We start from the raw sequence: 17,395 nt of genomic DNA, 5'->3' as shown, positions 1-17,395 counted from the left end.
ACTCAGAATGCAAGGTAATGGACGCACTGGCTGTATTTGTTTTTTAAGATGGTTTACAGATACGAAACAATGCCATGTATTGTTCTGAGAGCCATGGAATATCAGCAGAAAGCAGGGAATACACATAACAGCTGCTGTTCATGTTTACAATGTTGTGTAATACATCCAATATAACTTCAGATCAGGAGCACAAGCACATAGCAACCTTCTTCAGCAAACACAATCCATTACTCAGGTTTTTCTATCTCTATGCGGGTTTCTATAGCTGGGGCGCCTTTACCTGTTGCAGTTGTTGAATAAAACCTGTGAAAAATAATGAAACCAATATTGTAACATAGCATTCTGGCTACTCCCTGTTGAATTATGTTCTTTCACGATACCTCGGTTAACGATACCTCGGTGGTGCCCTGAAGCCACCTGAGTTCTTCCTCATTTGGCTTGTTTGCTTCACAACACATCGTATACTGAATAAACCCTTTCACTGGCCCTTATTCAATGTGGGAAAAATTGGTTCTGTCTGCGTGATTGTTTTTATTTATTTATTTATTTATTTATTTTTTATATTCATATTTTTCCAGTTCAATAACACAACAAAAATCTGTATTATATCCTAAAAAACTACAAAAAAACAAATGAACAGAAAAGAGGGCAAGTGATAATGTTCTAGTGCAAATAAAGAAAATTCATTTTAAAATCTTTAAAAAGGATAATGCTAATATCAACTAGTTTTTTCAATGGATTTACAAAGTTAGTGATGCAACTAACTAGGGACTTTCGATACTAGCTAGCATAACTGGTCCTGATAGGATAGTCATGTGTTTCTGTGGTAAACCTGTTTACTCCAAATAGCATGCATATTGCATATTGTTACAGTGAAAAAACTGTTGTCAATATTATACAGTCCAACAGTTTTATTAGTGAAACCACTAGATCGTACCAGTTTTTCATAAAAAAAAACAACAACAGCATGGAATAAGAAAAAGACAGTACCTGGACCTGTACAATCTCCTTTTTTTGAAGGCTCCGAAACAGCTTGTTTTAGCACAATCATTTTTGCAATCAATAACTTGGTATATCATAGGGTTGTACATAGCTGCTGATTTAGCCAGCAGGGTGGGCACCACAGACACCGGGATAGGAACAGAGTCAGGCTGCCCAAAGGCAGACCACACTGACACAACAGCATAGGGGATCCAGGCTACCAGGAATCCTGCACATATCAACATTGCCACCTGGTGGACAAACAGACAAACACTAAAGCAGACAATCAACCGATCCGTACCATAATAAAACAACAGCACATTTGCACAGCAGAAAATAACTACAGCAATTATCTCAACGAAAAATGGGGTAATTAAAGTTCAATGTGGGGTTTATACTTTTCTTAATTGTAGTGTAGTACTCACAACCTTGATCCACAAAGGGTTCAGCTCCACTGATTGAAATGGCAGTATGTTTTTGCCTACACCAGTCACCTAAATTGACATTTGCTAGAGATTTTAAATAATCGTGAGGCATAGTAGCCCACTCACCTTGGTTAGTTTCATTTCCAGAACATGGCTGTTCTGATTTCTGGTGTCAAAGTGGGCAACCTCCTGTGCAGATGCTTTGACTTTCTTAATGATTTGTGCATATGAAAACACAATTGCTGCTGTAGGAAATATGAGACAGAAGAACAGCATGCACAACACAAAGCTCTGCCCAGCCACTGATGCTTGTGCAAGCCACCAGTCCAAAGTGCAAGATGTGCCAAAGGGTTCAGGAGCGTAGTTTCCCCATCCTGCCATAGGCATGGTGGCCCAAAATCCTGCATAGAACCAGATGAACCCCAAGCAGGCAAAAGCATGTTGCCTTGTAAACCAGGTCCCTAAAAGTAGTATTTCAGAAAAGGAACGAAAACAGAGAATGCACTTTAGGGATGTGTCTGAAAAGTGTGTAGTACCAAATGTTTTGCAGTCATGGATGTGTTTGTGCTGTGTTTCTTTATTCAAATAATAATAAAAAAAAATGCTTAAACAAATATCTATTTGAAATGTATTAATCCCTGCCCACCCCCCCAACACATTGAGGTAATAAAATGAAGATCTGGAAGTAGTCACCAAAATTATTTATTGAGCAAAGAGTTTTGAATACAGAAAAAAACTCTTTTATCCCAAATAACTGGAACCAGTGAATTTCCGCATAATCAGATTATTCAGATTATCAAATTCTAACTGTGAAACTGTTTATATCACATGCCACATAAATAAGCCTGTATACTTGGGAGCACTGCCCGTAAAAGTGATGTGTTGACTATCGGGTTCTTACCATATGTTAAGTGGCAGATTTTGAAGTATCTCTCCAGACTGATTGCTGTCATCGTAATTAAGCTTCCACAGCCAAAGAAAAACCCTGCCCACCCGTACCATCGGCAACCAGCCCATCCGAACATCCAGCGATGTGCAAAACAGGACACTGTAAAGAATGGTTTGCCTGCAACTGAAAAATGAACAAAAAGCTAAAAACTACTTGTTCTTCTACTTGTGTGACATACAGTATATATTGCATATGAACATCCACCTTATTCCCTGAAACAGTCAGTGGATAATATCTGTCTCATGCATACTCAAACTATGGAATAGAAACTAAATAATTACTTTTGAAATGTACTCCATTTATAATGAAGTAAATATTATATATTATAGTATAATATATATATATATAAACACCATAGAGAATATATATACACACACACACACACACACACACACACACTACCGGTGAAAAGTTTTAGAACACCCCCATTTTTCCAGTTTTTATTGAAATTTAAGCAGTTCAAGTCCAGCGAATAACCTGAAATGGTACAAAGGTAAGAGGTAAACTGCCAGAGGTTAAAAAAAAAGTTTAGGTTACCAAAAACTGAAAAATAATGTACATTTCAGAGTTATACAAAAAGGCCTTTTTCAGGAAACAAGTAATGGGTTAACAACTTACAGTTGTTCTGCAGCAATGGAAGTAAATTAAGCCTTGAAAGTTGATGCTAACAATTCCTACAGGTGTCCCAACTTTTGTTGATTACTTACAAACTCTCTGTCTGTATAGAAGCAGTGTTGGAACAGACTGTGTTACTACACCCTCTTAAGCATTATTTGGACAATATTGTACTGCAGGAAGTAGTATATTGCTATCATAATGGCGAGAAAAAGGCAATTAACAAAGGAAGACAGACAGACAGACCATTATAACTCTTAAAAGTAAAAGTGTAAAGAAAGCCAAGGTGTCAGTGAGTACAGTTTCCTACACCATCAAAAGGCACTTGCAAACTGGAGGAAACTCTGACAGGAAGAGGTCTGGCAGACCCAAAGCCACAACAGAATCAGAAGACAAGTTTCTGAGAGTCAACAGCTTGCTCACAGGACAACAGCTTCAAGCACAGCTTAACACTGGTCGAAGTAAGCAAGTCTCAGTTTCAACTGTGAAGAGAAGACTTTGAGCTGCAGGTTTGACAGGTCGAGTGGCAGTAAGAAAGCCATTGCTAAGATGGCAAAATAAGAAAAAGAGGCTTGCCTGGGCCATGAAGAACTGCCAGTGGACTACTGAAGACTGGGTCTTATGGACCGATGAATCCAAATTTGAAATCTTCGGTTCATCACGTAGGGTTTTTGTATGTCGTCGAGTAGGCAGAAAGGATGGTTCCTCGGTATGTGACACCAACTGTCAAACATGGAGGAGGAAGCGTGATGGTCTGGGGCTCTTTGTCTGGATCCAGAGTTGGCGACTTGCACAGAGTGAGCAGCACTCTGAACCAAAATGGCTACCACAGCATTTTGCAGCGCCATGCAATACCCTCTGGTATACACGTAGTTGGTCAGGGGTTCATCCTACAGCAAGATAATGACCCAAAACATACCTCCAGACTATGTCAGAAGTACCTTAGAAGAAAAGAACAAGACTGTAGGCTTCAAATTATGGAATGGCCAGCACAGTCTCCAGACTTAAACCCCATCGAGCTGGTTTGGGATTGAAGGAACCAAACAGGATAACAGGATCAACCAACAATCATTGGGTGCAGTTTTGCAATGTTTAGTGAGGAATTTGTGAAAGGAGGGGGGAAGGGCAGAATGTTCCAGTACACAGTTAGGTTGGGTCAGATGTCCGGGGCCAGAAAAGGAGAAGTGGAATGTGTGTTCAACCATGAAATGCTTGCTAGATCATAAATCTAGTCTGAGATGAACACAACAAACGCAACGGAGGGGGCAATCAAGCTCTACAGTTGCTATCCATTGGTTAAACTGAGAGAGGGGACAGGTTTAGGGGGTAAGGACAAAGGAATTGTGTGCTGCGTGTTAAATCCTGATAGGAGCGAAGAATTTTGTGTGAAACATATATAACCCATGTACGTGCTTTACCCCGGCAGAATACACTGGTTACCAGTAAAGTGACCGTTATTCTCCGGAGCGCTCGGTTGTTTGTTGACCACTGCAATAAACCTTTGATGCAACAATCGGTGTGATTGATTGTCTCTGTACATCTCTGCACTTTATTTTGCGACCCTACAAATTGGCGTTGTCGGCAGGATTCCAGGATATCCGTTGCGCTTCTGTTGGTGTGCGGACTCGTGGTTAGATATCTGGGGTAAGCGATACCGTTTGAGTGCGTAGCGGGTGAACTGGAATCCATAAACCTGTGGGTTGTGCATAGGTGTAATGAGTAAAAAGGCATTGAGTGTGTTCATCTGGTTGTAACTAGGCAGGTGAGTGTGTGTCTGAAGGTGCCGTCACTGCATAGTTAGGCTGTCAGGTAAAAAACCTTCTAGTAGCTGGGTGGCGTCCCCACTACATTAGTAGTCGGTAGCCTTCTAGTAACGGGGTGGCGTCCCCATTACATTAGTAGTCGGCGACCTGTACAGTATATGCATAGTTAGGCTGTGAGTTAAAAACCTTCTAGTAGCAGGGTGGCGTTCTCACTACATTAGTAGTTGGTAGCCTTCTAGTAGTGGGGTGGCGTCCCCACTACATTAGTAGTCGGTGACCTGTACAGCAGAGTGTATCTAAGAAGAGTGTGCAGACGATATAGCTCAGTGTGGATAGTAACCACAGGAAAAGGTAGTAATTAAGATGGCAAGCTCAAAGCCCCAGTCAGGAGTACGAGAGTATTTAACTGAAATATGGGCGGACAGCAGGAAGAAAGTGCTTAAAAAAGGTTGGCAACCAGATAGCCAAGACCACAAGCAGACTGAGTGGTTTCAAGAACAGAAAAAAGACAGACAAGAGCATGCTGCAGTAATCATGCTGTATAAGGTGAAGCGGCTGGCCGCAGAATTAGAGGGAGTGAAAAAGGACTTGGTCCAGTGCCAAAAGGCGTTGACTGAGAGCAAGCAAGCTGAACATGCTCTCGATGTGAAATGATGAGGCAATAGTGCGTAAAGCCCAGGAAATAGGGAAAATTATGGGAATTGCCAAGGGGAGAAGAAAAGGACGAAACAGACTGGGGTTATTTAGAGTGGAAAGCCAGAGAATGGCAGGTATAATAATATTTGGTTTCTAAAATCCAGAATTAAATTGAGCATAATGTGGAGTCTCTGAACTGGGTGTTACATATGTATGTAATATATGTTTGTCTGTTGGCTATTACATGTTGAACTATTTGTGAGTTAGGACAACCTGTTAATAGGGAAAACCTGTTACACAGACCGTCACGAAGGGGGGTGGATGAGGGTATTGGCATAAAACCCTAGTTAAAGTCCATGAGCGCACCAACAATGTGTAAATTTAAGGTGCAAAAGAAAACAAACCATTAATAAATCCACTAAGTAGAGTAACTTGTCATATTGGAAACTTATATTGGTAAGAAGTCAGTTTAGTATGATAATTTTATTAACAAATTGCTTGGGTTAGATTGGTTTTGTTTAAGCAAAAGATAAAGAAACATTTTAGAAAAGGCAGGTGTTTAACACTATGTGACCTTTACATAGGTATGAGTAGGAACACGTAAACTGTGTTCACGAAATAGCCGAGTGCAGCTTAAACTGTGAAAAGGGACAGAATCTTCACAGTTTGAGAATGGAAAGCTTTAGTTCAGGAGTTGATATAAAAGAGTTTAAAATAAAATATGGATCGCAATGGCGATGCAATAGGACTAGAAGCTAGAAGTTTAGCTCAAAGAAGCAGTGCAAGATAAGATTCTGGGCGTGTTGCCAGAGAGCAGGCAATGTGCAGATAAGGTGCCTGGGCAGTTGTCCAGCAGCAGAGACGTGTTAATAGTAGATGTTGAAGGCACAGCTCACAGCTGCAAGATCACACACAAGTTTTAGAATGAATACGATTTTAAGAAATGCTTTGTGGCCGTATTGATACTTAAAGATGATTTGTTGGAAAGTGGCAGTGGCTACAGGAAAGTCTGAAATGGCAGAAGAACCGCAAGGAGATTATAGTGAATACATAAGAATGTTGCGACGGTTGCAGGTGCAGATAGGGGAGTGACGTGCGGTGGGCTCGGCCCGGAGTAAAGGGGGGAGGTAATGATGATGGGGGGGATGAAAGACGCGGAGGTAAGAGGCCACCCATGTAAAATGATACTGATACTGGGGCTGAAATCTGCCAATCCCGGTAACAAAAGAGTTTGCAGTAATCGAAGGAGTCAATGGAGGTACGCAAATAGTATTTAGAACTGAACCCGCGGAATCTGTAATTGGCTCACAATCCGCATTAGTCGAAATGTAGCAAAACATTTTAAAGTTACATTTAATGTATGTCTCATCTTTCCCTCTCACACTCCAGGACTTGACTGAGCAGTACCCAGAAGTGTGGGCTCAGCACAGCAATGGCTGCGGTAAGGCAGTGGGCGTGCTTATCACAATTGAAGGAGACGCCCATCCTCCACAACGGCAGTACCCTGTCAAGCCTGAAGCAGTGACAGCAGTAAAGGGCATTATTACTGATTTACTAATGCAAGGGATTGTAGTCGAGTGTAACTCCCCCACAAACAGCCCAATTTGGTCAGTCCCTAATGGAGAGGGCAAGTGGAGGCTTACAATCGACTACCAACGCTTGAACCAAGCCCTGCCCAAGATGGCTCAAATAGTAGCCAACCCCCACAACATATTAACTGAAGTACCTGCTGAGGCCAGCTGCTTCTCAGTTCTGGACATAAGCAATGGATTCTGGAGTCTATCTATGGCCTGCAGATCAATGGAAGTTTGCTTTCACGGTGCAAGGGGTCCATTACACCTGTACCCGCATGCCACAGGGGTATTATTGTAGTACCCCAGTAGTGTTCCACCAATGTCTTGCCAAGACTCTAAGACCCTTGAAGTACAACCCACATGGCACTATTTTGCATTATGTGGATGACTTCTTGTTGTGTAGTACCTCTGTTACATAAGCAAAGGAACTACTGAGGGCTACCTTGCTGCTCCTAAAAGTCCAAGGGTTCAAGGTCAACCCAAAGAAGGCTCAGCTTGTACAACAAGAGATAACGTACCTGGGACATATTCTCAGCTACAACAGCAAGACTATGAGCCCAGATAGGAAACTGACCCTAACCTTGATACCCAAGCCTCAAACTGTTACTGAGTTAAGACAGTTTCTGGGTACCATTAATTACGTCAGGGAATACATAGAGGACTATGCTATAGCAGCAGGACCTATGTACTCACTACTAAAAGACACACCCGAGAAATATGAAGCTATTGAATGGACTGAGGAAGCAGAGCAGGGGTTGAACGACCTGAAACAAAACATCAGTGAGGCCCCTGCACTAGGCATACCCAGTCCAGATAGGGATTTTCATCTCCAAATCACAGTGAAAACACACACCATATATTGTGTATGCATCCAAAAACAAAATCAAGGGCAATGGGTATACAAAACCCAGGCAAAGCTCTACCAAAAACGATTGACACACGAGCCACCCCCACAAAAGGTGGCATGTCTAATCGCAGAAGAGGATGTCCTCCAAGTGGTCAAATTGACCCCTGCGGGGTACTTGCCCACTAGGGCTTTGCCGATGGCAGCTGGCCTTGATTTATACAGCGCGTATGACTACCTGGTGCCTCCAGGAAGTCAAAGCCTCGTTTTGACAGATATACAAATTAAAGAACAACCTGGGTGCTATGTCAGGTTTGCCCCTCGTTCTGGCTTAGCAGTTAAGCATGGCATATGCATAGGGGCCAGCGTAGTCGATGCTGACTATACCGGAAATGTAGGTATCCTGGTCCAGAATACTGGGGCCGAGCTCTTTGAAATAAGAGCCGGCGATCAGGTAGCTCAGCTTGTATGTGAAAGCATTTGCTACCCACAGGTCAAGGAGGTCTCAGGCCTCCCCTCAACAGACAGAGGAGGCATAAAGGCATAACCATGAAATGTTTTGTGTCGAATGTATAACCATAAAGTGTTTTGTCTTGGCTCATTAGATCAATCCCCAGGGACAACACATGCAACCAGGAGGAAAACCAGGTTGTGCCTCCATACCTAGGGGCAGAACGACCTTATCCCCTTGACCAATACTGCAATGACGTCTTTACACCCCGCAATGACACCTCCCCTGTCCCCAGACCTTCACCCCTTTCCCACATGGGCTCATAGAGGTGGGGGAACCATTAGGCTTCATTGAGGAGGTGGTCTGGCACCGAGTCACAGTGCATTGTGATTACTCATTAGAATTGTTACAGACCCATTGTTCTGATTTCTTATCTCTGACTAAGATAATCACAGACCAAATGAAAGATGCACTCACCCGCTACGTAAAACAGAGTACTTACCAGTCCACTGATATCCCTAAACAGCGCAAGCAAGAAATTCTATCTGAAGCAGCAGGTTGGTTTGGGGCAGCTCAGTCTACTATGAATAATGTGAATGCTGAGTTTCAGAAACAGCAGAATGATGGGATAAACTGGTATAATGCTCAAAGCTCTATCAATACAGCTACAGGGGTACATTATAATGCTGTTGCTATTAAATTAGTGGTGAAATCTTTTAAGGACTTAATTATGGCTGTAATGACAGATGTAAATATTACACAACATGAAGAGAGATGTTATAGAATGGGGACCCTCATGGTGGCACACATTAATTGTGATATAACGGATCTATTAAGTAATAGACTTCCTATCTCACACTGATCATCTTTAAGAACTAAAAGAGGAGGCCTCGGAATTGAATGGGCGGCTGACATATGGGATGCTGTACTCACCCGCCCAAACCGAGACTCCAGACATACATTCAATGTTACTTACCAAATTATGATCCCTTCGGGGATACAGATACGATGCCAGGCGTTGCGTCGGGTGCAAGCGGTGGGGATGCCAGAGGGAAACCATGTCTATACTCTCAATAATGTAGGTTGGGTGGGTAATGGTAGTATGTTTAATACGAGTGTTGTATTCAAGTAAAAGGAACTGTTGTATGTGCTTGTAATGCTCGCATGAACGCAACTAATCTATCACTGAGGGCGGTAGTACGCCCATTACGGGGGTTTGAGCAGATTGTGCAGCTAAACCAAACCCATTGGTGTGTGATATCCAATCGGCGTCACCTATCAATGGGTACCCGGCTTTGTGCTACTAATATTAGTTATTGCTTATATGTAAATTATACTATGACTTTAAGCAGCCATGTTATACATCCCTTACCCCCTCAGCTGATTAGGTACCAGGACCAGCAAGCTCAAGCATTTTTTACACACAATAGACCATAAACCCTTATATCAAACAATTAAGAAAATCACAGAGGCTCTAGCTGAAATTCAACATGAAGCAGTGTTAGCTGAGGTCTAAAATAAGTCTGTCCCGGATATCTGGTAAAGATTGGGAGTTCAGTAAAGGTGGACCTGACTGGTTTGGGTGGTGGAACATCTCAGGTAGGATTGCATCCTTAGGCTCATTTGTGTGCCTGATTATTGTACTCATCCTATTCTGGAGAATGCAGAGGAACATGCGCACTATACGGCGAGAGCGCAGATATCTACAAAATCAACCACTGAGACCTGCACCCATCTACCAAAATGCTTTGAGTATTTAAGACATTAGGTCCCCAACAAGTGCTAGTAACCTCTGGCGGGGACCCGAAGATCAGGTTCTATGGTCTATCTGACCTATGTCATGGACCATAAGGGGGGACTGAAGGAACCAAACAGGATAACAGGATCAACCAACAATCATTGGGTGCAGTTTTGCAATGTTTAGTGAGGAATTTGTGAAAGGAGGAGGGAAGGGGAGAATGTTCCAGTACACAGTTAGGTTGGGTCAGATGTCCGGGGCCAGAAAAGGAGAAATGGAATGTGTGTTCAACCACGAAATGCTTGCTAGATCATATATCTAGTCTGAGATGAACATAACAAAGGCAACGGAGGGGGCAATCAAACCCTACAGTTAAACTGAGATAAGAGACAGGTCTAGGGGGTAAGGACAAAGGAATTGTGTGCTGCGTGCTAAATCCTGATAGGAGCAAATCATTTTGTGTGAAACATATATAACCCATATACGTGCTTTACCCCGGCAGAATACATTGGTTACTGATAAAGTGACTGTTATTCTCCGGAGCGCTCTGTTGTTTGATGACCACTGCAGTAAACCTTTGATGTAACAATCGGTGTGATTGATTGTCTCTATACATCTCTGCACTTTATTTTGCAACCCTACAGCATGAACTGGACAGAAGGGTGAAAGCAAAGCAACCTACAAGTGGAACACATTTGTGAGAACTTCTGCAACAGTGTTGGGAAGAACTTTCCGAACAATATTTGATTTCCATTGTAGAAAGAATGCCACGAGTCTGTTCGTCTGTTATATCTGCAAAAGGTGGCTACTTTGAGTCAAAAATTTAGATGACATTTTGTTAAACAAAACGATTCCATGATTAATTTTTTTATCTCCAATTGTTTATTTGTTCTATGCTTTAATTTCACAGTACATTGAGACATTAAACTGCTTAAATTTAAAAAAAAACTGGAAAAATGGAGGTGTTCTAAAACTTTTGACCGGTAGTGTGTATGTGTGTATGTGTGTGTGTGTGTGTGTATATATACACACACAGTACTGTGCAAAAGTTTTAGGCAGGTGTGAAAAAATGCTGTAAAGTAAAAATGCTTTAAAAAATAAACATGTTAATAGTTTATATTTATCAATTAATTAAATGCAAAGTGAGTGAACAGAAGAAAAATCTACATCAAATCAATATTTGGTGTGACCACCCTCTACCTTCAAAACAGCATCAATTCTTCTAGGTACTCTTGCACACAGTTTTTGAAGGAACTCGGCAGGTAGGTTGGCCCAAACATCTTGGAGAACTAACCAAAGTTCTTCTGTGGATTTAGGCAGCCTCAGTTGCTTCTCTCTCTTCATGTAATCCCAGACAGACTCGATGATGTTGAGATCAGGGCTCTGTGGGGGCCATACCATCACTTCCAGGACTCCTTGTTCTTCTTTACGCTGAAGATAGTTCTTAATGACTTTCGCTGTATGTTTGGGGTTGTTGTCATGCTGCAGAATAAATTTGGGGCCAATCAGATGCCTCCCTGATGGTATTGCATGATGGATAAGTATCTGCCTGTACTTCTCAGCATTGAGGAGACCATTAATTCTGACCAAATCCCCAACTCCATTTGCAGAAATGCAGCCCCAAACTTGCAAGGAACCTCCACCATGCTTCACTGTTGCCTGCAGACACTCATTCGTGTACCACTCTCCAGCCCTTCGACGAACAAACTGCTTTCAGCTACAGCCAAATATTTCAAATTTTGACTCATCAGTCCAGAGCACCTGCTGCCATTTTTCTGCACCCCAGTTCCTGTGTTTTCGTGCATAGTTGAATCGCTTGGCCTTGTTTCCACGTCGGAGGTATGGCTTTTTGGCCGCAAGTCATCCATGAAGGCCACTTCTGACCAGACTTCTCTGATGGCACTGCTGGATATCTTCCGATTGCAGAGGGAAGTAAGTATGATGTGTCTTTCATCTGCTGGAGTAAGTTTCCTTGGCCGACCACTGCGTCTACTGACCTCAACGTTGCCCGTTTCTTTGTGCTTCTTCAAAAGAGCTTGGACAGCACATCTGGAAACCCATGTCTGCCTTGGAATTTCTGACTGGGAGAGACCTTGCTGATGCAGTTTAACTACCTTGTGTCTTGTTGCTATGCTCAGTCTTGCCATGGTGTATGACTTTTGACAGTAAACTGTCTTCAGTTTGGCTGTTCCTCACTCAGTTTTATTCCTCCTACACAGCTGTTTCTGTTTCAGTTAATGATTGTGTTTCAACCTACATATTGAATTGATGATCATTAGCACCTGTTTGGTATAATTGTTTAATCATACACCTGACTATATGCCTACAAAATCCCTGACTTTGTGCAAGTGTACCTAGAAGAATTGATGCTGTTTTGACGGCAAAGGGTGGTCACACCAAATATGGATTTAATGTAGATTTTTCTTCTGTTCACTCACTTTGCATTTAGTTAATTGATAAATATAATCTATTAACATGTCTATTTTTGAAAGCATTCTAACTTTACAGCATTTTTTCACACCTGTTTAAAACTTTTGCACAGTACTGTCTGTATGTGTGTGTGTGTGTGTGTGTGTGTGTGTGTGTGTGTGTGTGTGTGTGTGTGTGTATATATATATATATATATATATATATATATATATATATATATATATATATATATATATATATATAATATCCTATATGGATTCCCTGTTTGACAAAAGTCACTAGGATGACAAACAAGCCTTTCACACAAATTAGAGTGAAAACAGTAAAATAAATCTGATTTTACATAAACCAAACCACTGTTAAGTATTTCTTTCTCCAAAAAATATATATAATATCAAATCGCATCGAGAATTACTTTTCAAACAGTAATGTCTTTTTTCAATCTTTTTGTTGTGTTGTCACGCACTCTCGCTATTATTTAGCATGTGTGACTCAACAGCGTGTCCTGTTCTTCCACACTCCCCTTACCACTGTGCCTTGTATTAGTTGATACCTTTTTTCCTGCCTGTTTAACTTTTTTTATTTGTCTTTGTTTTCTGTTTGGCACTATGTTCAAAAGTGCCATATGCATTTGCAAACTGAATCCTGTAAGGGAGGGTATAAAGCAGGTCATTCAATTTTTAGTCCATGACCATGACATTGACAATCGATTGCATTTCTGCCCTTTAATTCTGAACAATCACTCAATTCTCCAGTCTAGAACAGTGTCTAGAAATAAGGCAAAATTACAAACAACAGAGAAAACAAAACTAGCTACCAACTACCAATTAAAGTTGATAGCATTGACCTGACTAGAAGGTTAATTTCCCAAGGGAAATTGTACAAAACTCAAAAGGTCTGTATTTAAAGGTCCAGTACTCATTTACATGTGTCCTGTTATCTACATAAGGACTCTTACACCTTGTTCTGAGCCAATTTTTCTGCCTATGGTGTCATTTTACTCATCATTCCAAGATGGCAGCGCAAGGATAAATGGAGTGTGGAAGGAGAGACGTCAATGATTGTTTCTTTTTTTAAAGTTAATGATTGTCTTTGGGACTGCAAACATTCATAGTATTTAAAAAAAAATAAAAGAAAGAAAGAAATTAAAAAACCAAGCAGGATGTGCTATATTCTCAACTTGACCTGTGTCGTTTAAATGAGCTAATTACAAATTCTTTAATTTCTTTTTTTTTTTTTTTTTTTTTTTTTGCTGTTTTACCCATGTTTTTTTTTTTTACTAATTATGTTTGATAATGTCATTGTAATGATAGTACAAATGTTACATGGAGAATAAAAATAAAACTTGCATCGTAGTTGATTAATTATTTTGTTAACTGCACATTTCAGTGTTGAAGTAATATACACCCTAAACTTAAACTAGATATAATTATTTTTATTATTTTTTTTTTTAATTAAAACAGGAAAAAACGCAGCAGTATTTAAGTATATTTACAGTACTTGTACTGTACAGTATTTTTATATACCTTTATGAGGCCGTTTTAAAAGATTAAGTCATATTTAGGGCAAATATTATACTGAATTGGAATCAACAAAAAATAGGTGCTTGCCTAAAATCTGCTGGACCACTTCAATTGCATTTACTTGGAAGTTTGTCTACAACAGAGGTATTGTTTATTCAGTATACAAAGGACAAGTATTTTGACAAGCAGGTCAAGTCATGTGCCCTAAGCCATTGACAGAGGTGTATAAAGAAGGCAGCCAAGGTCCATATAGTGTTGCCAAAGGATATTAACACTATTTGTAAATGCTGCTTGATAAGATAAACCGCCTATTTTTATTTTAAAATAAAAATTGTATTCATAGATTAGGAGAAATAAGCAACCAAACAAGAGTAAAAAAATATATTCCTGTTTTTGTAAAAGAAGCAAAAAACAATACAGTAAATGAAGACAAATGTCTGCATTTTAGAAACTGCATATTTGAAAAGATTGAGACAAACAAGGAAATGCAACTTGAACTATGTAACTCTGTGTGTGTGTGTGTGAGTGTGTGTGTGTATATATAATGTATAATATATATATATAATGACATGTACAATCTTTTTTGGTCAGTTAGTAATTACCTGTAATCCCTAAATCAAAGGCAGCTAAATTAATTGTCAGGAGCTCTGGAGGCTTTAACTTTGTCTTCCGTTTCCAGGACATGACAATGACATAACCATTCCCAACAGCTGACAAGATCCCTACAAAAGAAAGGGAAAACAATCAATACGTGTATCACAGATAAAAAAAATTAAAAACTGTCTGCAGCCCTTCTCTCACAACAGGTAGCTCACTGACACTGACAATCTGTGTTCTTTTTTCACAATTATTTTTATTTTTCAATTTTTCTCCCTTTTTTTGAAATGTCTCAACTTGGGCATTAGTCCTGAAATTATGCTGGTACTGAAATTGTTACACTATAGTACTCTGTCCTAAAGTCCTTTGTTAAATCTGTATTTTTATGTAATTTCATTTTAGATTTTCGAAAATGTCGAGAGAAAAGTGATCAAATACCTGGAGGAGTACTGCTTTTAGATCATAATCTATTTATTTATTTATTAATATAAATTTAGTCGTTGCCAATTATTTTTTATTATTTTCTCACAATTTCATGTGTCCAATTTATTTTAGGCTCAGCTCACTGCTACCACCTGTTGGCTGACTCGGGAGCAGTGAAGACAAACACAAGCTGCCCTCTGCTGGCAGAAGACCGCTTTTTTCATACCGTGAACTCACCATGCAGCCACCCAGGAGCTACAGTGTCGGAAGACAACACAGCTCTGGGCAACTTATGGGCAAGCCCGCAAGTGCCCAGCCAGACCACAGGGGTCGCTGGTGCACGGTGAGCCGAGGACACCCTGGCCGACCTAAACCCCCCCCCCGGGCGACGCTCAGCCAAACTGCGGCTCGCAACTCGGCAGCAGCAGCCGAACGTCGGCTTGTGTGTCTATATATATATATATATATATATTATATAATGACAGCCCATATAATATATATATAGATATATATATATATTATCATTCTAATAATTAATTATAGTAATATATATATATATATATATATATATAAATAACAATATAATATAATAAGTAAAACAAATTGGGATTAAAATAATAAGAAATAGCACCATCAGTAATTGTGATTGCAAGCAAGAACAATGACGGTGCGTTTTTGTTTTCTCTTGTTTTCCTGTATCAGAGAGACAAGCCCCTTGAAGGGCTGTATTATTATCAGGTCACATATTTGCATTTTAAACAGAAAAAAGTACTGGGGCCGAAGTACATGTGGAATCTCCACTTGTTTCATGTTTGGTTTTCAATGTTAAACTCGTGGGCCCAGTGTGACCCAGTGTGAGATTGTCTGCTCAAAGCACTTCAGAGGAAAACCTGGCAAAACATTGTATTCACAACTTACCTATAATAATGACGTAGAAAGCAGCTGCAACATCAGCTCCTCTCGATAGCTTGGAGGCAAATGGGTCATCCTTTAGAAGATAATGAGGAATGTAGTTATTGTGGGAGTTATTGTGGGATGATGTGTCGTTATCAGTCATCGCCATGCTCATGTAAAAATAGCTGTCTGGATAAAAAGACAGTTTGTATTAACATACTATCAAAAGCAAAGAATAACACCGTGTAACAATTTTTTTTTTTTTTTTTTTTGTTCCTGGGTAGTAAGTGTTATTTCCTAATTGCTTATGTCTCAAAAGTATAGAAAATGGCTATTATTCCCCACAAACTTTGTTTTTGTGACCAGGACAGTGATATTTCAAAATATCACTATTTCCAATGAGAAAACGGGCAAATGTGTGTCTTTTCGTTCACATAAAGTCAGAAAAAAACAACATATGAATCCAAATTAACATGTATTTATACTAAAGTAATACAAAAATGACTACAAAAGATTTAGAAGTGAGTAGTTTTTCGAGATTTACGATTATACTGTAAATACAGTATAATGGTAAATCTCGAAAAACTACTCACTTCTAAATCATTTGTAGTTACTTACTACCCAGGAACAACAACAACAAAAAAAATTGTTACACGGTGTAATAAGAGCGAACGGTTTTGTAGCGTGATATTTTTTATTATGACAGTTTTACTATGTCTTTTGATTGTGTATCTCCACTGCATCTGCTGGGTAGCAGCATTGTTGTGTTTGCACTTTAATGCACGACCTCATTAACCTGAAGCTTCTTTAACTGCTTGGAATCTTGCTAATAGGTGAATGGAATTGTCTTATTACAGTAGTATTTTAAACCACGCGTTGCTATTGGAAGTTTACAATAAACAAACGTCTGCTAAAATGTATTTGTGATTTTCTTGGCGACCTAGTTCTTATAGTTTTGCCATCTGAACAAAAAGGACCTTATATCATTTGTTCTGTGCCTTCACTGGACGCTATCCGTGTCGCCGGGGAGATGTGATAGCCAGATGTTCATTATAAATATATGCATTGATTACGCGAGCACATTGTTGCAACCCCAGCTAAAAGTCAAAAGTAAACTCTTAATTGATTGGTCAAGAGACTGATAAAGGCCAACCAACATCGCTATGGCTACTTTTGACTGGTTGCTAAGGAGATGGGCAAGTGCGGACATTTCAGTAAAATCAGAGAAAGTTCGAACCTGATAGACAGGCAATATGTCTCAATAGCAGCACCTAAGTGGAGGTCAGAAGTGAAAGGGAAAAAAAAAAAAACAGACACATCTTATGTGGGTGTGACTGCATCAAAACACAAAAAGAAGCGAGGGACACCCAACAGTCTTAAATGTATTTATCTAAATGCTAGAAGTATCAGAAACAAAATTCTAGAACTTGAAGCTACTGCACTAACAGGTAACTATGATGTGATAGGTGTTACTGAAACTTGTCTGAGATTGATGGGGACGAATATAATATTTGTGGGTATACACTGTATAGGAAAGACAGGCAGGACTGAA

The 17,395-nt window shown here is 39.9% G+C and overlaps 1 protein-coding gene across 1 annotated transcript; it reads right to left on the bottom strand.

The window, feature by feature from the left end:
• Positions 1-42: 42 nt before the first annotated feature.
• On the bottom strand, positions 43-16,075 carry LOC121315244 (opsin-5-like). The gene is made up of 6 exons (XM_041249286.1): positions 15,868-16,075; positions 14,532-14,651; positions 2,308-2,478; positions 1,533-1,867; positions 991-1,232; positions 43-303 (listed from the first exon to the last, which is right to left on the bottom strand). The coding sequence occupies exons 1-6, from the start codon at positions 16,016-16,018 to the stop codon at positions 228-230; spliced, it is 1,095 nt and encodes a 364-aa protein (XP_041105220.1). The 5' UTR covers positions 16,019-16,075; the 3' UTR covers positions 43-227.
• Positions 16,076-17,395: the final 1,320 nt, after the last annotated feature.

This window comes from Polyodon spathula, chromosome 5, assembly GCF_017654505.1.
Source record: "Polyodon spathula isolate WHYD16114869_AA chromosome 5, ASM1765450v1, whole genome shotgun sequence".
NCBI lineage: Eukaryota > Metazoa > Chordata > Actinopteri > Acipenseriformes > Polyodontidae > Polyodon > Polyodon spathula.
The sequence above is the reverse complement of the archived record's forward strand: the minus strand, read 5'-3'. Positions and strand labels throughout refer to the sequence as shown.